General features: G+C 45.6%; 2 protein-coding genes across 6 annotated transcripts; both read left to right on the forward strand.

Moving 5' to 3' along the window:
• The first annotated feature begins 732 nt into the window (after positions 1-732).
• On the forward strand, positions 733-12,690 carry LOC310684230 (uncharacterized protein). Of its 3 annotated transcripts, none has more exons than XM_083454997.1 (7): positions 752-858; positions 3,813-4,769; positions 5,969-7,086; positions 8,050-8,158; positions 9,599-10,225; positions 11,298-11,458; positions 12,337-12,690. In XM_083454997.1, exons 2-7 carry the CDS (start codon positions 4,163-4,165, stop codon positions 12,343-12,345), a joined length of 2,631 nt encoding a protein of 876 aa, XP_083311123.1. In that variant the 5' UTR covers positions 752-858; positions 3,813-4,162; the 3' UTR covers positions 12,346-12,690. The 3 variants fall into 3 exon arrangements, with proteins under 3 accessions (XP_083311124.1, XP_083311123.1, XP_083311122.1); XM_083454996.1 differs by having other exon boundaries at positions 777-858; positions 3,827-4,769; XM_083454998.1 differs by lacking the exon at positions 3,813-4,769 and having other exon boundaries at positions 733-858.
• Positions 12,691-15,073: 2,383 nt separating this feature from the next.
• LOC310684592 (uncharacterized protein) lies at positions 15,074-20,874 on the forward strand. 3 transcript variants are annotated; one of them, XM_083455960.1, is made up of 3 exons: positions 15,074-15,225; positions 16,808-17,793; positions 19,432-20,874. In XM_083455960.1, exon 2 carries the CDS (start codon positions 16,908-16,910, stop codon positions 17,757-17,759), a length of 852 nt encoding a protein of 283 aa, XP_083312086.1. In that variant the 5' UTR covers positions 15,074-15,225; positions 16,808-16,907; the 3' UTR covers positions 17,760-17,793; positions 19,432-20,874. The 3 variants fall into 3 exon arrangements, with proteins under 3 accessions (XP_083312086.1, XP_083312087.1, XP_083312088.1); XM_083455961.1 differs by having other exon boundaries at positions 15,217-15,343; XM_083455962.1 differs by lacking the exon at positions 15,074-15,225 and adding an exon at positions 15,542-15,565.
• The last annotated feature ends 667 nt before the right edge of the window (positions 20,875-21,541 follow it).

Here is a 21,541-nt window from a genome sequence, read left to right on the forward strand (position 1 = left end):
ATATAGGCATGGTGTGTAGGTATGCAAGGACAGTCCAGTATTGGATGCTGAGAACCGGCTCGCGCCAGCCCTGCGCTACGACCCTTCTGTTAATCTCGCAGCAGGTTGCACGCGGGATCGTGGAGTGGTTTGGATCCCCCAAACTCAGAATCCGGAGTTGCAAAACGCCGCACCGGTTGCAGGAATGAAGGTCGCTTCGGTAGCGTTGTGCCCTCCCGGACCAGGGCAGAGTTTGCGCCCACAGAAAACGGCGCATTTTTAACATCTTAACAAATAAATCTCATTCCCACTCGAAATTAAAAGACTCAAATTAGAAAGATACATCTGCTTCGGGGATGGTTGCGCCTGATGCTCAGTAACAGGCAGGGTAAAATCCTGGGATTTCTCCATTGCTTTCTATGGGCTGTGCACGCGAGGGCGTTTTTATAGATTCCTGGGCACCGTCCATTTACTCCTCGTGTCATTCTACCACATTTCCTATCTCTACTAACGGGCCCGGCAGATGGTAAGAAGATACCCTGCGTTCCCACCTTGCCGCCTCTCTTGACTGACAGGAGCGCCGGGCGAATGGCCTCTCCGTTCCCCGCCCACTTCCCTCTGATCGACAAGAGCTCTCAGCCAACTCCCGTCGCCGTTTCCTGGGACAAGAAATGGGTAACGGTGGAGTTGAGGCGGGGGGAGAGAAAGAGAGATTAATCCTACCCCCGAGCCCCGCCTCTTGCCCGTGTGAGTGACAAGCCGACGAGTCAATGATTGCCCCTCACAGCCGAAAGAACCCGGCTCACCTATTGGCTGTGGCTGTGGGCGGGCTCGCAGCCGGAGCGGCTCCTCCCCTTTATGGTGGTTCTTTAACAGCAGGTAGGTAGGGAGGTGGTTTTCGGTGCCCTGGAGCGGGTGGGGGAGGGGGAGGCGAGTTCGTCCACCCTCCGGCGCGGGAAGGGAGGCCGCCTGAGGTGATTCCTGCCTCGGGGAATGGCGGCGGCGAGGGGCGGCGCCAGGGCTGGGGGTGAAGGGGGCTCCTTGGCCTTAGCGGGCTCCTTCCCTGCCTAGGGAACGGTACCCGTTTGCCCTTCAGCTGAAAGCATCTCTCCCGCCCCTTTTCAACGGCCTGTTTAGAGAAATCGGGGGGTTTCAGGCCGTTTTTAAAAAGTGCATTTTGTAATATATACATTCCTAGATGTACGACTATATAAATAATTGCAGTAAGAAACGCGTGTTTTCAAAAGGGGTTGTTGCTGTTGGGGTGTCCAGGGGGATCTATACGTGTGTGAAGGAGGGTATTATTTTTTCGGTTTTGTTTAATTATTTACTTGTTTCTGTCCTGTATTTTGTTCTGTGAGCCCCCTTGAGATCTTGAAGGGAGGTATATAAATCTAATAAATAATAATAATAATAATAATAATAGTGATAATAAATATTTGTTATCAATAATAATGTAATTAATAAACCTAAACTTAAGTGTCTGGAGCTAAAACAGGACCCTTGGCTAATCGCTGCAGCTCAGCCTTTCCGCAAGCCAGGTGAAAAGCTGGCTTTCCTAGCTTAGGTTTATTGATTTGTAAGTTTTGCTTATTATATTTCTGTCCTTCTCAAGGAAGGGTGCAGTATTTTTCATATGCAGACCTGATTTTTCTCCTCATAGCAACCCTTCGAGGGAGGCTAGGCTGAGAGATAGTGCTCACACCCACACCCCATACGTTAAAAAACACTCTGATACAGATCTTGGGGTTTGTTCTTCAGGGAGTAAGTGGTTTCAGATGGGAAGGTCTGAACGCACAAGTGGCTTGCACCCTAATATCAGGGAGATTGCACCAGTCGCATCACAACCTTATTCTTTAAGAGTCTCCCTTACCTCACACTTCTTAAATGGAAGCAGAAAGGTGGGTGGAGACCAGATGCAAAGGCAAATAAAACTCATTTGCCTTGAATTGTTTATGTAGAAGTAGGAATTGTGGTAGCTCTACCTTGTTGCGTAGAGACAAGGAAAGAAGCATTTGCTAAAATTCCCTTTTTAACAACAAACAAACAAACAAAAATAACCACCCAGTAACTCTTTTGTACTTCCACTACATCTGGACATCTGAATTAGAATTGGAGGTGGCCTTTGGGTCATCTAGAACAACTTTTTTTTCTGAGGAGAAAAATTGCTTTGGGGAGCGGTGGGGGTGGACCCAATGCACAGCTGGTTTCTTCAAATTGGTAGAATGAACATACACACAATACACAGCTAGTTTCTTTCTTCAAAATGGTAGAATTGCGTTCTCTTAAGCTTATCCTTTGTGGTAATAGAATTGGGAATAGAATAGAATAGGTAATTGGAGAGTGCTGTACTAGTCCAATGCCTACTGACCCCCCCCCCCCATTTTATTGCAGAAATTTTCTGCAGCCTGAACAGATGGCTGTTCATCTTCTGATTGAAGATGTCCAGCATGGGACCCACTTTGGTTGATTGGTTCCATTATCAAACTGTTCTTAGTAATAAGAAATTGTGTTGGCATCCGTCTGTCTCTAGAGACAATGGAGTGCACCTCTGGAAGTCAAACGGTTAGAAAATCACAGCACCTGCTGTGGCTCCAGAGACTGATAACTTGTTATGTGTAAGCAGCACCATAGTGACCTCCCCAGGGCGTAAGCCTTGGTAGTGTGTTTGGAGGTCCTAGGCTGCTCAGACAACAAGACCCACCTCATGGCCTCACTGATGTGGTCCAAAGGAAAGCAGATCAATACATTTGGCGCCTGCTTGGCTGCAGGAGTTGCCGGAAGGAGGTGTACAAGGTGCTACCCAACCGTCTTGGGGATTGTATTTTGAATTTGTGTAGGGTTTACCCCGTAGACTTTTTTTCTCCTGAAGATATCCTGCAAGGCAGCAGAGGTTTAGGATCAGAGTTTTCCTTTTTCTAGATGGGCTACCTTCTCATGCTGAAAAGCTCCATCTGCCCAGAAATCTGTTCTTCTGTAACTTAAAGCCATCTATTTATTCCTTCTGGGGTAGCAGGAGACAAGTATTTTTTCTTTTGCATCACAGCCATTCAGGTATTTGAAGAGTGCAGTATTGCACACACAAACACCCACACCCTTCTCCAGGGTAAAATAAATGGTCTGTTCTTTCAACCTTTCCTCATAAGACTTTTTCATATTTCTGACTATCTTCGTTGTCCTACTCTAAACCTGTTCCAATTTGTCTGCATTCTTCTTAAAGTGAGGTGCCCAGAACTGGACATAGTTCTCATCTGGAGGTTTTATTAATATAGAATGAAATGGAACACTTACTTCTTATGACTTGGAAACAATGTTGCCTAAATCATTAGTTTACTTTTGCACTCTAGAGACACAGGGATACAGGGTTAACAAAATAAAAAGCTAAAAGCAAACACAGTTTTAAGATTAATAGTGTTTTGAAGGTTAAGATTAAAGGTGCGTTCTTCAGGTTTAAAAAAATGAAGAGTGCTTAGACAACTGAACAGTGTCAGACTTCGGCTGGATGACCATGGGCCAGTCACTATCTTTCAGCCTAACCTACTTTACCGTCCTGTTGTGGAGTTAGAACAATGAAAATCCCTTTGTAAACTGCCCTGTATTTGGAAGAAAGTTGAGAAACAAATATTTAGCCATAATTCTTATCTTCACCATGTTTTTAAGCACCTGGGGAACTAGGATTTTTCCAACATCAATTAGTGACAGCTGTATCTTCTGTTGTTTTAGCAGGTGAATAAGACTAGCTGACATTTAGATACCCTACTTTCCTGAAACTGGGTATACATACAAACCAGTGACTTTCTTACTGGATTAACCTTGGGTTGTTGTTAACCTAGCTTCCTTCCTACAGGAGAAGCAGTACTCTAATGGCATTTTCTTATGAGCTGGTGACCTGCCCTGGATTGCTTCCACTCCATCTAGTATGAATGGAAAGATGTAGCTATTGTGGCCGCCCTGAGTTCAGATTCCTGGGTTTGGTGGCTGCAGGAAGCTCTGTATAAATGACACATGGAGGTGGGTCAAGCATCACCTACGAGGCGTTCCTTGCATGGAGATTGGGAACCTTGAAATCCCTTGCATTTAAATTCCCTTTCTTTGTATCTGAGTTGCCGCTGCATGGACTTCCATAGGCCAGACTTTTTGCGTCTTAACTTCCGCCAACAAAACTCTTCGATTTTCCTTGGTAATGATGAGGCGTGACAGACCACAAGAGCGGGCAGCCAGCTGGCCAGCAGAGCACATCAAGGTGCTCCTTGCCCTGTGGACCGAGGCAGCAGTCACTCATGATCTTAGCTCTCATGGGAGGAACCGTGCAGTGTATGATGGCATTTCCCAGCGCCTCGCAGAAATGGGCATTTACCGAACCGGGGACCAGTGCCGGGAGAAAATGAAAGGCTTGAAAGTGGCTTACCGGAAAGCAAAAGAAAATAACTCAGTTGGGCGACCACCCATCAAGTGTCCATTTTATGATGAGATCGACCAGATAATGACACAGTATATAAACTGCAGACCGGGCTTTCCCTCAGAAGCAGGTGAGGGGTCCAGTATCTCTGCAGAAAGACAGGAAGGCATTTCTATATCTGAGCCCTGGGGGACCCAGTCTAGCATCAGTGAGCGGTGGGGGTCTCAGGTCTCTGGGCACTGGTTGTCACAGACTGCCGCCTCTGAAAGCCAAGGGACTGATGAATTCAGCTATGCCCAGGCAGAGTCTCAGGATGCCTTCGGTGAGATCCAAGTCATCCCAGTTCAAGTGAAAGAAGAGGAATCGGAAGATGAAATATCACCTGAGCTTGGTAAGCTCCATTGTTCGTTTTGCCTGGTTTATTTCAGCAGAGCCCCTCCTGAAGGATACCTCAGGTGGGGCTGACATCTTTGATTTGAATTAGTTGTTTAATTAGAGCCTTTTACTGGGTATTTAGCCTCCAAGGCCTCTGACCTGCACTTCCCTATATTCTTGGCACCCACATATTTGTCAAGTGCTTGCTTCTCCTCTGCTCTCCTGAGAAGACTTTCTAGATGCCTCTCAAGTTCTGTCTTTGTCCCCTTGTATTGTAATCTTTTTTGCCTGTAGCAAAATTGCACTTTATTGTTTCATAATCAGACCAAAAATAGCTTAGACTTGGACAGTTGGGGCACCTGTCCGAGATGAATGTATTCCATGCAAGAGATTACTATGACACTAACTAGGGTAATGAATTGCAGCACTTTCGTCCCTTTGGACTGCAAGATCCTCCATTATAAATAACCCGCTCTCTTTCTAGTTTGTTAGCCTTGTCCAGTTGATTCATCTTGAACTTTAAGATTGTCTCTTAAAGGTCAAGAGCTCTTAGCACCATATGTACATATGCATCCAAACGGATGCAAGTCGTACTAATTTCATCATAATTTCATAATTTGTCATCTGGGTAGCTGCAATACAGCTGTTTTTACCTACACATTGCCCACAATTTCAGGGTCAGTTCCAGCAGAAACTTTTTTGCACTCATGGGGTCACATTTTAAAAAGTGATTCTGCATATGCTTACATTTTAAAATGTTACAGTGGAGTTAGTTTTTCTAAATAGATATCCTAGATCACTGCCCTTGGACTCATCCTGCAAAAGGTACATGACAATCAAATAAAAGCCAAATCATGCATTCAGAAGAAAGCATGTGATGCATTCTTCATAGAACTCTCTAGCATGTAGGTCATGGGTGTTGTGTGTCTGAATGCTCTCCCAGGTCAAAAAGCTAAAGTACTTTCCCCACAGGCGCTAACTTTCCACATGGAGGGAAATTTGATGTAGAGGAGTACAAAAGCTTAGTTTCTTAACATGCATTCTGAAGTGATTTAATCCTGTGAGGATTGTAATGGTTGCTTTTTTGGACGTTTGAATCAGCTCTCATTCCTTATGGACCAGCATGCTCTGTCACTAAGGTGGAATGTATCCTGGGTATATGCACACCATTGCATTTCTATGGATATTCATTGTGCTTTGCTGCTTTCCTTACAGATGTGGCCTCTCCTATAGTGATGGAGACTCAGCCTGCACCAAGACATCTCATATCCATGCTTGACCAACGTCCCCACCTCCGAACCCGGAAGCAAAAAGCTCAGGGAGATGGGCAGTCCAGCTTCCCAAGGGGCACCGGCCAGAAATATGGGCGTTCACATCAGCTGGAAGTGCAGAGAATGCAGAGACAGGTTGCTAGCCAAGCGGAGGAGAAGCAGAGTTTAGCAGAGTTCATCCAGCATGACAGGGAGATGCGCCGGGAGGATAGGGAGTTCCAGGCCCAGCTCTTTGAGAAGCTTTTTCAGAAGCAAACCGAGCTTGTCCAAGCATTGACTCAGCGACCTCCTGCCAGTCCTACCTCCACCGCTTGTACCAACGCTTTGCACACCTTGCAGGTGTCAACAAAGAATGGAGCAGGAACCGCTGCAGGCCCTGGCTCACAGCTACAGGCTTTGCTAGAACAGATAATGCAAGCTGATGTAGCAGGAAAGGGCTTAACCAGACTTCCTGTGAAGGAGGCACTTGGAGGAGCAGTGAAAGTGCCCCCTGAAGTGCAGTATTGGACTGCTGAAGAGATACTGAGATGGCTACTATCTCAGCAGTCTCCTGGAGACCAATGCCAAGAGGTGCTGGCAGGCCTGAGGCCTCCTCCTGTTGCAGGACACATGGGGACAACGGGAAAGGGTGATAACCCAGAGGCACACCTCTCTGTTTTGAATCCATTGTGTGATTCCTACCAGAGTTCTGGACAGCAAGATAAAGGCCAACTTCATAGCAAGACCCAACAACTCTGCGGCAGCAATTGTGCTAAAGCGCTGGAAACGGACATAGACTTAGAGACACAGCGTCAGTCTTTCAGGCAGTTCCGCTACCAGGAAGCCCAGGGACCCCAAGAGGTTTACAGGTGCCTGTGGGGACTTTCCTATCAATGGCTGAGGCCAGATGTCCGCAGCAAAGAGCAGATCATGGAGCTGCTGGTTGTTGAGCAGTTTTTGAATATTTTGCCTGACGAAATCCAGACTTTGGTACGTGAATGTCAGCCAGAAAACGGCAAGGAGGCTGTGGCCCTGGCAGAGAGGTTTCAGCTTCACTTTGAGTCCAAGAGGCAAAGGGATCAGGTAGGATCATATTTCTGATTATTTCTGATTCTTGCTTGGTGCTGACCTTACACAGGTTTCTCCTTGGCCAAAGGACACCAGATAGAAACCTAAGAATTCTAGCCCTCAGCTTTTAGAAGGAAGGGACAGAGATTTGTGGCAGGGCGGGGCCAGGTTGGGGGTTGAGTAGGCAGGAACAGTATGTTCTGCAAGGCACAGAAGCCTGTCTTCTGATTCCTGGAAACCATGCCTGCTATTTGCTTGGGTTTATTGGCCTTTGGTTAACACTGTATGGCAGGGGTGCAGAACTGGATTCAGATGGTAATCTGGATCCTTATCTCTGCTTACTGGCAGGCTACATTTGGCAGGTAGACAATCAAACCACACAGCACTTCCAAGCCCCAACAATCCAAGCAAATTGTTGGTGTTTGAGGAGCCTTGGGTGCATTGCTTCCCAAGCACTGGCAATCAGCTGATAGTCTGTAGTGTTTGGAAAGCACTGTGCAAGGGGCTTTGCAGGCATCACCAACCAGCTGAATGTCAGTGCCTGTAAAGTGCCTTTCACCCAAGCCTTGTCTTTATCTATTCCCCACTTCACATCATCTTGGGTGTTGCTTGGCCAAAAAGGGAAAGGCAGACCTGGCCTGCTGTGTGACTATTCAAACTTTTTCTAGACAACTATGATGGCAGAGTTGGCTTTTTAGAAACAACAGACATTTCATTAGTACAAAACATCAGATTCTTAGCAACACATCCATGTAAGTAGGATACACTCAGTCTTGTTAGGACTCGGGTATATACAGTAGGATCCAGTCTTTAAGGAACATTTAGAATGAGTTGGCTCTCTAGTTACAAACAGCAAGTTCAAATCATCCATGGTTCACAGATAACGGGGACCAACACCGACATCTTTGGTGAAACTAAAGGGCCTGTTAACTTGAGCAGAAGGTGATGAATGCAGATGTGGCATTCTTACTGTTCCAGGCACGGGTGATATCCGATGACATGGTAGCAGATTCCCCCCAAGAAGAATTGGATGAGGTTCGGAGACCATCTTCCATCAAAGACAGTCAAGAGAACCCTAGGAAAGTTGGTAAGGAATGCCTTCCTAGATTGCATTAGGCCATAGAACTCCACCCTTACTTTTCCAGGTTCATGGGATTACGTGTTGAGGAAATGCCTGACATCATTTCTCCCTCACCTGCCACTCCTCGTAGTAATTACATCTATTGCTTGGCAGTAAACCTGCTCCTGCTTTCATCTGCTTAACGTAAGGGCTCTAAAATAAAATTTACTCCAAATTCTACCACTTTCTCCTTTGAGCGCTTCATGCTACAAGAGGCTACACTATGCCGCCTTCTCAGGGGCCAGAGAGTATAGTAGACTCTGAACAGATAGGTTTGGCCAATTATTTATGTTTAGGACAGCAGAAGTGGTTTTGCGTGGAATTTGCAACCCTTCCATATTCCCCTCTTCACACTGGGATGATTGGAACTACTGCTAAATACAGGATCATGGTTGTAAGGACGCTTTGATTGGTAATTATTTTTCCCTTTAATTTTTTTTTTTATTAATTTTTGTAGAGTTGGATGGGACTAACATCTAGTGAGTCAAATCCTGCACTGCTAAACAAGAGCATTAATACAATTCAGCCCACCTACATGTCTTCTGTCAACAAACAAAATAGCAGACGAAACCACAGGAACCACCAAAACAATGAAAATGGTATTAAAGGGATTTATAAATTGCCATGCCTGCAAGTAATATGAACATCCTCTGGTTTCTCTTCAGATCGTATAAATCTTTCACCTATGCAAATATAAGTTGTAGCAACGGTTGTATGATAATTACAACAATTTCTCAAAATGCCTCAAATTATTATGATGAAATCTCCAGGACTGTGTCCTGTTTCATGCTTCAAAATTATGTTCACTAGCCAATCTGATCTTCAGGGGAAGAGATCCTGTCAGTCACGATTTTTAACATGAAGAAAAACTATCTTCCAAGTCGCCTTAAGGGAATTTTTATTCAGGCTCGTTGAAAGGGTGGCAGGGGTATGTTTCTTTGTATACATAGGGTGGAAAAGGTATGCCACACTTCAAAGGATAAAATACTTCAAAGGATAAAATTACTATGCAGAGTGTGAGTTCTCTTTAGGATATTGTGATATATTAAGTGTCCTTATTGAGTGGGCCTTGAGAATACACCTTTTCTCAGTCTCCATTCATCATCTGTAATATGGAAATAACGGTAACCCACCTCAGGGTTTTTGTGGTAGAGGAAGACTGCCAAGCATCTTTTGCATTCAGAGGACTGTATTCATGATTCTTCATGGCCCTTCCTGATGATTTGTATCATAAGAAACCTGTTAAATAAGGAAACCTGATCCTCTAGGGGTGAGTGGAGCCCTGTGGCATCAGTGGGCCTGGAACCCAGATCTTCTGATTCCCAGCATAGGGCCTTAACCACAAGCCCATCTGTTATTTTTCTATCTTGGCAGGTCTCTCAAGATAAACTTATTCTCCACCTTCAGGTACAGAAGCACACCTTCGGCTGAGGAAGAGACCAAAGTCAGGTCCAAGGGAACGGACTGTGGCCACAGAAGATGGAGAACGTGGAGAGGCAGCAACAAAGCAAAGGAAGCAGAATGATAACTCAGAGGAGACATCTGAGGCTGGGGAGAAAGCTAAGCAAATGCCAACCCCTGCACCAGGAAAGCAAGCCGGGAAAGCGAGAGGGCGGGGAAGATCTGTTTCCGGGTGCAATGTTGCTGTGGCTGGAGAGAGTCTGGTTGAGGGGGAAGCTAAGATGGAGGGCAGTGGTAGGGTTTCAGAGGCTCTGAACGGGGTGCTGTCTTCTAATTCATCATGTGAGCAGAAAGCAACAGCTGGCCTTGGGCCATCTCAACTGGTCTTTGACAAGGATGGCAATGCGTCCTGCCCCCGAGCAGGGAATGATGGTCACATATCTCCAGAGGCAGATAGACCTTCACTCAGCGACAGCATTGAGATGTTGCTGCACTCTCCCTGGAGTGGAAACGGCAGTGGCGACACCACCCACGATGGGCCACCAGGCTCCAGAATGCTACCTCCATGTGCCAGTTGCACCGTATTGAAGGCTGAGCTGGACACTGTGCGTGAGGAGCTCCGACTAACCCAAGGTAACTGTTGGCATGAGCAGACAGTGGCTGTTCTATTGTGGTGCCATGGGTTGCCTTTCGGGCCCTCAGGCACCTATATTGTGACTGCATGGAATTGGAGGGTTCCGTATAATGCCCGCTCTTGGGAATGCCAGTGAAAACAAGACTCACACATAGCAAGTCCCACTGTCTCCTTCCATCATAATGTCCAGGAGCACCTGCCATGTCAACAACGCGTTGATGCTGAGTGATGTAGCAGATGCTTCTAGATGCTATGGCATGAAGTGGGAGAACCCCCATGGTGGCATACTCCAGTGGGGTGTGTGGCATTGTCTTTATATTACTGTGTTACTGTATTTTGTGTTCATATGTTGCAAACTGCCCTGTGAGCTTTGGATGAAGGATGGCATATAAATTTAATAAATTGGCATAATCCACACATCTGTTTGTACATTTAATACAGAGAGCGTATTATAGTATATGTAAATTTAAATTTAATTAAATAAAAACGGCACAGCTTGTCAAGTGAACACAAGCAAAGAAGAGATGATATCATGGTATGATGATCTAGAAAAAGCTTTGCAGAAGTGGGTTTTGAGCACGGATTTAAAGCAAGGGAGGCAAATGGTGAGTAGACAGTGATTATTCCAGACATAGAAAGTGGCACGATAACAGGCAGAAGGGGAGAGTTGAACAATAGCAGATAAAAGGAGAGGTAAAAGTTAGAATGATAACAGGTGAGAGATAGAAGTTGGGAGTGAAGAACTTTATACTTAATGATTTGCACTCTAGGCTTTTAAAGCTAGCCAAGGGTGTGAGGTGTATATTATAAGACTTCAAAAAAGAAAGAAAGAAAGAGATTATTGACTAATGAAAGATAGCAGAAAGGAATGTTTTGGGGGTGGCCAACCTGTGCCCCCCCAGCCAGCACAGCCAATGGTCAGTGTTTGTGGGAGCTGTAATCCCAACATCATCTGCAGGACCACAGGTTAACTACCACTGTTCTAATAAGAATTGTTGGCAATGCTACCTGGAAGTGGTACTGACTGCTCCATCAATGAGGGTTGTTATATTTTTTTCCCCATTTGTACAGCTTCCACACTATATGGGTTGAGTGGTACCTCTTTACAAGACTTATCAGAGGCTCTTGGCACTATTGTGCACATCCTCAGCAACAGGAAGTCACTGTCAGCAACAAACACATCCCAGAATGTTGCCGAAATTCCCAGCAGGCCAGTATGGCGAGAGAGAAATGTAAGTCTCCTCTCTTTGCTATCCATGTTTAGAAGCAAACTGTTATTTCCATGTTTTCTACCTCTCATTTTTTCCTTTTCAGCAACAAACGCTTGTTATCATGCCTCTCTCCATACTGATAAGTTTGAATAATTCGTAAAATGTAGGCAATCTAGCCTGAAGAGGGCTTACTGGTTCCCTTTTCTCTTGGTCTAGATCAGGGTTGGGATCAGGCCTGCGAAGAGCTTGTCTGAGGCCTCGGGTGGGAGTCTTGTTAGATTAAAGTTCTAAACTCAACCAGAAAAGCAGTCGCTCCCTGGAGGGTCCCCCCAACCAGCTTAGTCCTCCAAAGCCTGGGAAAAGTGTACCTGGCTGCCCCACCCTGTTCTGCACTGGCCTGGTTGGGATTCCCATCACCCCACCCAACATGGCCTGTGATAAGGGATGGTGAGAGCTATGGTCCGATAACATCTATAGGTCACCAGGTTCCTCATCCCTGCTCCAATACAGTGCCCTCACAGGATTGCTTGGTCTGCTCAAACTGGGTGGCTTCATTGGAGCTTGGGGAAGGCAACCAGTGTGGGAGCAGACCAGGCCAAAGTTTCATTCCAGAAGTAATTATCCAGGTACCAGATGAAAAAGACAGCCGTCAGGACTCTGAAGTCTTCTTTTAACAGTATGGTTTCCTCTTGTTTCTTAATGAGAAGTTAAAGCAAATTTCTGAATATCTGGTATTGGATACTTTGGGGAGATGGAGGACAGATTGAAGCAGTTGAGGAATGTTGAAAGTGACATTGGTTTCTGGAAAATCTACTGTTAGTTTCTGTGGTAAGTTTTCATTTCCTGAATGTAATATATATAAAACATTTAATTGGATACTAACTTTGCTCTCTCCTCAGCATTTCTGAAACATAAGCTGAGCATCAAGAAATTGAGCATCAAGAAATTCAGCAGCAATATTGACGTTAGGATGAGGACCTGAATTAAAAGGAAAAAGCTCCTTCAGCTCTTGATTGTCTGAGACAACCAATCTTGCTACATTCATTCTCTTTTGTCCCTGACCCCCACCCTTAGCATATCATGTAAATTGCTCAAACTGCAGCAGGCTCTAGAGCTGAAGCTCTTTGCCTGCTGTGGTGCAAATGTTGACTGTCATTACTGTCCTTCTAATGTTACTCTAGGATTTGTTTGTTTTTATACTGTAGTACCTGTTTCTTTCCTGCTTAGCTCTAAATAAAACAACTGGGAACGTTTTTGTATATTGTCTGTGGGCACTAAATAGCATGGGTGTTGAGACAATTGGCACAGATTCCTGTTCAGGCCTTAAGTCAGAAGTACTTGAATCAAAGGTGCACACTGCCTCCAGAGGGAACACTGTACTAGGCAAAGGCTGTGACATGGTCTAGTTTAGTCTTTACATTTAGTCAATTTTTCATACCTTGAAAGTTAAAAAAAGAACCATGGACTCTGGTTCTTACCATAGAGCTTGAAGGTATGAGCAAAAAAAGGCAGGTGTGGAGAGAGGAGAGATGATGTGAACTAATACACATATTTAATTTCATGGTGGCGATGGATAGTTTCTTATGCGATGTTTTACGGGTGGGGGGAGAGAGAATTGACCCACAGGCAACATCTCAGTACCTTAAGCACACCTTCACTATCTGAACTGATGTAGCTGTCTTATGCGAAGTTGGACTACTGGTCTTTCTAGCCGATGGGATTGCTTTGGGGTAAGAGTCTTTCCCAACCCTGCGACTTGCAATTCATTGAGTTATGGTGTGGAGCAGGAATTGAACCTGGGACTCCTCCAGAAAAGGTATAAATAAACGACAGCAGCTGCAGATAATTGAATTGGAGCATTTATTTTGTGGGTAACCAAAGAGAGTTACCATAATTTAATAATCTACAAGAAACATCAATTAATAAATGAGTTTAAAATTAATAAAATATGACATTAGACCTACCATGAAGGTTCCTTTTCTGCAGGGAATGGAGGAGATCCTTGCATGGGTTGGCCCTCTCACTCACTCTACTAAGCAGGAATATGCAAATTAGAGCTGTTCTTACCTTGCAGCAGTAGAGCAACCTCTCCAGTTGAAGGTATCCAAGCTCAAGCCTACAGAGATCAAATAGTCAAAAAACAACTGATCCAGAGAACAGAATTGAGAAAACTAAAAAAAAAAGAGCTGATTAGAGAGAAAACAAACAAGAAAAGACAACAAGAAAAAAGCAATAAGCTTGCAGTGGAGATCAAACTCAAATCTCTTCGGGTGGGTGAGTTCCCCTTCATTCCCTGCAGAAAATGAACCTTATTGGTAGGTCCAATGTCACATTTTCCTGCAGTGAGGAGGGGAGCCTTGAATGGGATATGCCAAAGCTTAACTGAGATGGGGGATCAAGATGTGGAGCTGCCACTTTACTGAGAAACTACCTGTTCTAATAACCTCCTACTGAAGGATTTCTTGGCAGAAGCATACATGTCCAACTTGTAATGTTTACCAAAGGTTGAAGCTGCCCTGCAATATATCCTAGCTGCAGGTAGTGCACAATGCTGCAGTACAATTGCTAACAACAAAAGGCCTAGTCAGCATATAACACCCATGTTCAGAGATCTACACTGGTTGCTGATTTGTTACTGGGCCAAGTTCAGAATGTTGCTACTAGCATTTGTTGTTGTTTAGTCGTTCAGTCGTGTCCGACTCTTCATGACCCCATGGACCAGAGCACGCCAGGCACTCCTGTCTTCCTGTCTTTATATGCTATTAGCATATAAAGCCCTTAACAATTTTGGACCAGTTTACCTACAAGATCGCCTTATCCCACGTGCCCACTTCAATTGGTGGAACTGGCACTACTATAGGTGCCACATAATACCCATCCCGCAATTGTAAGAATCATTTAGTGTGGCAGCACCTGCACTTTGAAACTCCCTGCCTATTGAGATCAAGCGAGTGCCTTCACTGTCCTTTTGGGCCTGCAAAATAAAAATAAAAAAATCCTGTGTAGACAAGCCTACCTAGATGCTTAGAAAGCTGAGATAATTTTAATGTTTTAGTATTTTAACTTCCGTATGTTTTAAAGCATGGTTGCGATTTTTTCTCGATTTTACTGTTTTGCCTTTTTGCAAACCCCTTTCGAGGGTTGTTGCTTTTTAAAAAAGAACCAAGCGGTCTACAAATTTTGGGAAATAAATTAATTAAAGTACTGCAGAGGCCTTCAAGCTGCTGGGGTTGTGGGAGTGTTGAGGTGCGGGGGACAGGCTTCCCTAAAAGACAGCTTGCCTACCGCACTGACTTCCCTTGTACAACATCAACTACGTGGGAGCGTCGTGGTGGGTGGGGCTGAGAATTACAAATGAGCGTCATTTCCGGGGGAAGAGGAAAAAAATCGTTTAAACCGAAATGCCGCTCTACCCTCCGAATCTCCATGATGCCCTGCCCTCTTTCTTTGTCTGTTTCCCCGAACGCTCCCATGGGGAGCCGCAACAACCACCAAAGTACGTATTGCCCAGTTGTGGGTTCTGGAGCTTTCCCCGCCTTCCTGGCTACGTCATGGATCACGTCACGCTTTTTTTAAATGGTCAAAAGCCTGTTGTTTTTACCAGTCCAAGTAAAGCCTGAATGTTCTTCGCAGGTGTATAGCTCTATGGCCCTTTCCCGCGTTCGGCTTCTTGGCGTAAAAAGCGTCAGTCGCGATTGGCTCTTTCTTGCTTTCTCTCTCCCGGAAGTACCTGGGGAACTTCCGGAGGCGGGACCAGAGTGTTGGAAGGAGGCCTCGGCTGGGTGAAGGTACGCGCAGCTGCCCAGATCAAAACAAAAGGGATGCGGGGGGAGGGGGCAGTTGGCACCGGCTTCTTCCTTTCATTCCCTTTGAACCTTTCCTCTTCTGCTTGCTAAAGGAACAGGGGTGGGTAAATTCGAATTAGGCTGTTCTCACTGAGGCGGAGTGAATCCGAATCGAGCAGTCCTCACCGGAGCGACGCTTCAATAAGTTTGGGCGCCTGCGGCCCGTCGTGCAAAACCTACGCGGGCTCCCCATCGAGAAAGGGAACGGAAACCGCGTCGCTTTTTTCACTTTTGTTTCCCCCGATTTTTTCATACGCGAGGACGGAATCGGTTTCCTGTCTAGGTTTGGAGCACTTCAGTATGCCGCTCTTCCTAACACGCGTGTGCTTGTGTGTGTGTGTGTGTGTGTGTGTGATTTTAATGCTGCAACCCTAAGCTTCGTGGCTGAGCAAACTTCATTGACCTCAGTGGAACACCTGGCTTCAGCTGTGCGTAAAAGGCGCTGGGAGGAAAGGCGCAGGCAGTTCTTTGTAACCCCCGTGAGGAAAAGCAGGGCAGGCTCATTCTCTATACAGTATGCCGGACCTTAAGTCACATTAAAGGCTGAAATCGCAGGTGCATTTACTTGGGAATAAGCCCTACTGGAAGACTATTAAGGAAACTTACCTAAGCTGTAATGTTTTGTGCAAATGGCTTCTGAAGATGGGGTATTTTATCCATTCTATTGAGTTTGTAAGAATTTCCATCTTCCGATGGGATGGGCAGAATAAATTAGGGGGAATCCAGGATCTTACTGTTGGACTGATTTTGCTGCGTAATAGGATCTCATACACACTGATTAGGTCACATTATTGAAACGGGGAGGAAATTCAGATATACTTTGTTAAAGGGCCTGCTTTCCCCATTTGGGAGCGTGCTGGAGCAGCATGTAGCCCATAGCACAGAACTGTTTGCCCTTCAGAGGCTTGAGCAGAGATCTTTCCATCACCTGCTGCCTAATCCTTTCCTCCTTTCCATCTATAGGGGTGGTTGGAGTTGAACTATAGGGGTGCTTGGAGTTCTGGTACTTCTCCTATCTCCCCAATTTAGCCATTTCAGGGAAGTCCTCCCTTTCCACTCATGTGTGAGTAATCAGATCTTACTTTGTTTTATTTTCTCACATAAATCAAACTGGCCAGAACTGGCCATGTGTTGGAACGAATATACAGGCAAAATGACCATACAAGGAATCTCAGGACCAGGGCCTTATGCAGCCCTCCAGGAATCAGTCTGCTCCTCCTAGCCATACATTCCAGTGGCCTTCACACCCTCCTTGAATGTTTTTGTCTGCATGGAATGTGTCCTTGAATGGAGGACAGAAAGGGATGTGTATAGAAATTACCCTACTATAGAAAGGAAGGTGGCATTTACACTGGTTGCTTGGTCCACTTTTGCCTGTGGTGCCCACTCATATGGGACATGTGGCCTTCAAGCTGAAAAAGGTTCTCAATCCCTGCATTAAGTCATACTCTTATGAAGCACAACCTGAATATCAATTGTCTGTATTGCTCTCTCTCTCTCTTCCTCCACCCCTTGCCCTTTGCAGAGTTTTCTTGAAGCAAAGAAAGAGCAGCACCTACCGGGTACTCTGTTCACCAAACATCCTAGCATAGCTGCAGGGTTGACAAACAGCCTTGTTGTGGAAAATGGCCACCAAGGTGAATGAGCAGAGCCTAGATGCATCCTGCAGTGACCCTGCAAAGGAGAGGGATCCAGGTAGCACCAACATGGCTGAGCATCAGGACTTGGATAGAGGCGAGGCCAAAGCAGCTGGTGAGTGTTCAGGAGGAGGAGCTGAACATTCGGAGATGACGCAGCAGCCTACAGATCAGCGTCAAGCCCCAAGACTGCAGGTAAAACAAGAAGAGAAACCAAAAACTGAAAAATCCTTGGTGCCCCCTGCTGCAGAGGCTTCTGTGTCAGTTCCAGTGCTGCCCTTGGGAGAAGGGAAAGGGGCAAAGCGGATGATGGAGGATGATGATGGTGATGCTGACATCTTTAAAGAAATGCCAGATGTCTGCCAGGAGGCCAGAGAGCCAGGAAGGGCCATGCTCCTGCCAGATCTCTTTGGGGAGGCGCAGCAGGCTCATAGCAGTCTGGCTGCTGGCCGGGCTGGAGGATGTGCCAAGGTGGAGCAAGCCATCCCATGCCTGCCAAACGTGGGCTCCGAGAACCAGCGCAAACGCTTCCGGGGTTTTGCCTACAAAGAGACTGAAGGGCCCCAAGTGGCCTATGAGCGACTCCAGGAACTGCTGTTCCAGTGGTTGAAACCAGAGGCCCGCAGCAAGGAGGAGATTGTGGAGCAGTTGGTGCTTGAGCAGTTCCTGAACCTCCTCCCAGAGGATGTCCAGCGTTGGGTTCGGGAACGTCACCCTGAAAATGGGGATGAGGCTGTAGCCCTGGCAGAAGACTACCAGTTTCTGCACCCTGAGCCTGGGAGACGGCCCTACCCAGAAAGGGCAAGGCAACGGTCTTCAGCAAGGAGTTGGCTCCGCTGAAGTCATTGAATCAGACAAGCAGGACTGGTTATTGGTAGGTAGCAGGAAGCAACCATTATTAATTCAGTACATTGCTTAAATTTTCTTTGGGGTCTGTTAGTAGTAATACTGCAGTGCACCTGCATTGGATGGGTTCTAGGCAACCCCTTTGACCTGCATGTGTGCTGAATTCTCCCCAGCACTTCACAAGATGGTAAAGAGCCAAGCTGTTAAGAGCTCCTCCTATGAATGCTTGGTTGCCATTATGGGTTCTCTCTATTTACTGTTTCTGGCAGTGATGATCTGATGAAATGTTAAAAACTAGATTTTAGAAAGACTGTGCATGTGACTTTGAGATGCACAGGAATTTTGACTGACAAAGTGGGAAGTAAATACCTAGGGACTACCACAAAGCCCTCATCACTTATTACACAGTGAAAGTAGCCAAGGAAACACAGGCATCTTTTGAAGTTTCTGCTACATGCTGCAGAGGCAACCCACTTTTTAAGATGGAAAATGTGAACAACTCTGTGTGCACAGGTTTAAGTGACTTGTGAGTGTATAACTTCACCGACTTTCAGCCACAAGAGTAGCCATTGAATCTTTAACTGGGCTTCCGATGTATGGTGGTCATAGGCTAAGAAAATATGGTTGTTTGTGAAGAACAAACCAAGACAGCTATCCTCCGTGTGCTGATGTTTCGAGATCCACATGGTATCCTAGTTTTTTTTCTTAATGCAGATACAAATACACTGGTAATCAGCATCCTTATACCTGAGAGCATTAAAATAACCATGCTGGTCTGTGTCAAAGGCTGGAGGGAGGGAATTGGCAGCTGGAAAACAGATTTTGGGAGCTATCATCAGAGCCTGTTGTTGGCTGGTCTTGTGGTGTATATATATGTTTTAGAATTTGGGGTGTGTGTGTGCAAAAATACCTGATGACAGTGTGTCACAGTGGATGGAGCAGCCGTCTTCCCAGATAGTGCCCTCCAGATGTTTCTGGACTACCACTCCCATCACCCGAGGCCATTGGCCATCCTGGTTGGGGCTGAGGGGAGCTGGAGTTTCCACAACATCTGGATGGCTAAAGGTTGGGGATGGGCAGGTTTAGAGTGTTAGATTAGGGCCAGGGAGGCCCAGGTTCAATTCAGCGATGAAGCTCTCTAGGTAACTTGTGCCAGGCACTATCATCATAACCTATCTTATAGGGTTGTTAGGATAAAACAGGCAGGGTGGAGTGGAGAAACTCATGGATGCTACCCTGACTTAATTGAAGAAAGGGCAATAAATAAATAAATTTTGGTCCAAAGAGGCATTAGTCTGGTTTGCACATCACATTAAATTCACACCAGCTCATTCACATTAAACCACAGTTTTTGCCTGTGGTTTAGTGTAACGTGAGCCAGACCATTGTAAAAAAAGTTTAGTCTGCTGCTTTGTACTCTTAGGCTAGTGTATTTATTCACATAAGTAATAGATAGATGATACCTATAATTAAGGATTAGGCTGTCCATCTCAGGAGCCAGGATTAGGAATATCTTTAAAGGACAGCATACGGTCATCTACAGAGTATCATGGTTTTCTTTGCACACCATTTCACCGGGCTGCTTTGAACATCTGAATGTATTTGGCCAGCTCTACATTTCTGGAATTGTTTACCATTTCTGATGAGTCCTTGGTTTTCCTTGCAGACTAAGAGAATCAAAGACCTAGTTATCTACCAAGCTGAGCGGGGGAAACCTAAATGGGCCAGAGGAGCTCAGAAATCACAGTGCAGTTGCCGAGCATGAAAAGACCTTTACACAGCCTTTCCCTGCACGGAGACCATTAACTGGAGCAGAACCCTTCACATCATCTGACTTTTTTTGTGTGTATACATAAGGGGGAGAAGAAGGGGAATTTCAAAATCTTGCTTGGTCCTTTTTGCAGCTTAAAGAATGCCCTCTGTCCACTAATGCCATGGGAATAAGTTGGAGAAAGGACAAAGCATGAAGGGAACTTGAGAGCTTTTCAAAAGGGGTGGGGGGGGGTGGGCGTGACTTTGGAATGTATGTACATATGAGCATTCTGATAGGATGCAGAAGGGAAGGGTCATGCGATGAAAATGATACCTGCCAGTCTGCCTCAGGTTGGTCTAAGGCATCTGAGTCACCTTTTCCTCACCTCTTCCCCCACTCCTCAAACAGTCTCCCATGCCCTCCTCCCATCAGTTTATGATTGCCAAGTTAATGTTTCCCCCCTGATTCCCCTCCTTGCTTTATGTTCAGAGGGATGCCTCTTAATTTGGAGAGATGGCCTGCCCTGCTCATCCTGTCAGAATTTGTGTGGGAAATCTTGAAAAGTCACTTTGTACCACTCCCAAGACATTTTGTGTGGCAGGGCAGACTTTGAACACCTTTGGGGAATTCAGGGCTTCTGCCACAGGCCTATCTCCTCACTACATCCAACAGCCCTATAAACTGAAGCGAACTCTGTATGTTGCAGGTACAAGGCTGTTGTTGCTGTCAAACACTTCCACATCATGCAAGCCCTGCTGTTGCCCATGTAGTTTGCCTTGATCGTGTGGTGAGTCCCCATGTCATTGCTCTACCTCCCTCAGAGCTGCTGGCATGGAGATTGCCATGCAGTCTGGCAAACCTACATGGGATTCTCATGTTGTATCCATGAAGAGTCTAGCCATTCAAAAGCATTTTGATAATGACTGGCCTCATAACCCACAGAATTCTCCCTCCTTGCTTGTAACTTTTTTTCAGTGGTTTATCAATGGATTTGGAGCCTACAGTACTTATCTGTGAGCCAAAGTAGTCACGATTTGACGAACCAGCTGTTTGCTGGATATCAAGCATTCTTCAGTGCTTCAAGCTGGGCTTTATTTCTGCAACATATTTGAGGAATGGAGTGGGAAGGGAAGGGTCTTTTCTGTGGCTCCCCCCAGGTTTGTATTAGTGTGTTGAAATGGGAGCAAAGTGTTTTCTTGCTTGTAGAAACTAGGTTTTTGATACTCGTCCTGATGTGATGTAGCTTCCGCTTTCGCCTTGTATCAGGTGAACTTTAGCCCTGCTTTCATTTGTGTAAATTTCTGGTGTGTGTGTATTTCCGTGGATGAGCACATGTAATAAAGGATCTTTCCCCCACAGTGGTCTGGAGTTACCATCTCTTCTGTGTCAGAATTCCTATTTTGAGCTCTTCCCAGTCACTTCACCATATTCAGAGAATAGGGGATTTGAGTAGTCTTGAATGCTGGAGGCTACTTAATCCTGTCCAACATTGAACACCCTCCAAATAACAATACGTGCTTGAGATGCTGATGTATTCAGCCACAGAGGAAATTATAGCCCTTGATAAACCTGGATTTGTCCAGTACTTTAGAAAAACCTGTTTCAACTAGTTGCTGCTGCTACAGTTCTCAAAAGCAAATTCCATCAGTTAATTACAGATTTTATGAGAAGGGAAGGTACAACTTTTGGCTGTCCTAAATCTGCTTTTGAACAAGATCTGGGCAAGCAAAGCACTTTTAAGTCCCGTCAATTTCAATGGGAATGTTATCTGTCAGCACATTCCATTCTGTGGAACTAGAGGTGCTTAATATTGGCTTGATCTTGCACAATGTGATGCATATAACCATTCCTTTAAATTTCTCATAAAAATCTGCTAAATACCGTATTTTTCGCCCTATAGGACGCACTTTTCCCACTCCAAAAATGAAGGGGAAATGTGTGTGCGTCCTATGGGGTGAATGCAGGCTTTCGCTGCAGCCTGGAGAGCGAGAGGGGTCGGTGCGCACCGATCCCTCTCGCTCTC

The sequence above is a fragment of the Podarcis tiliguerta genome (genome assembly GCF_965153285.1).
Source record: "Podarcis tiliguerta genome assembly, chromosome: 8".
NCBI lineage: Eukaryota > Metazoa > Chordata > Lepidosauria > Squamata > Lacertidae > Podarcis > Podarcis tiliguerta.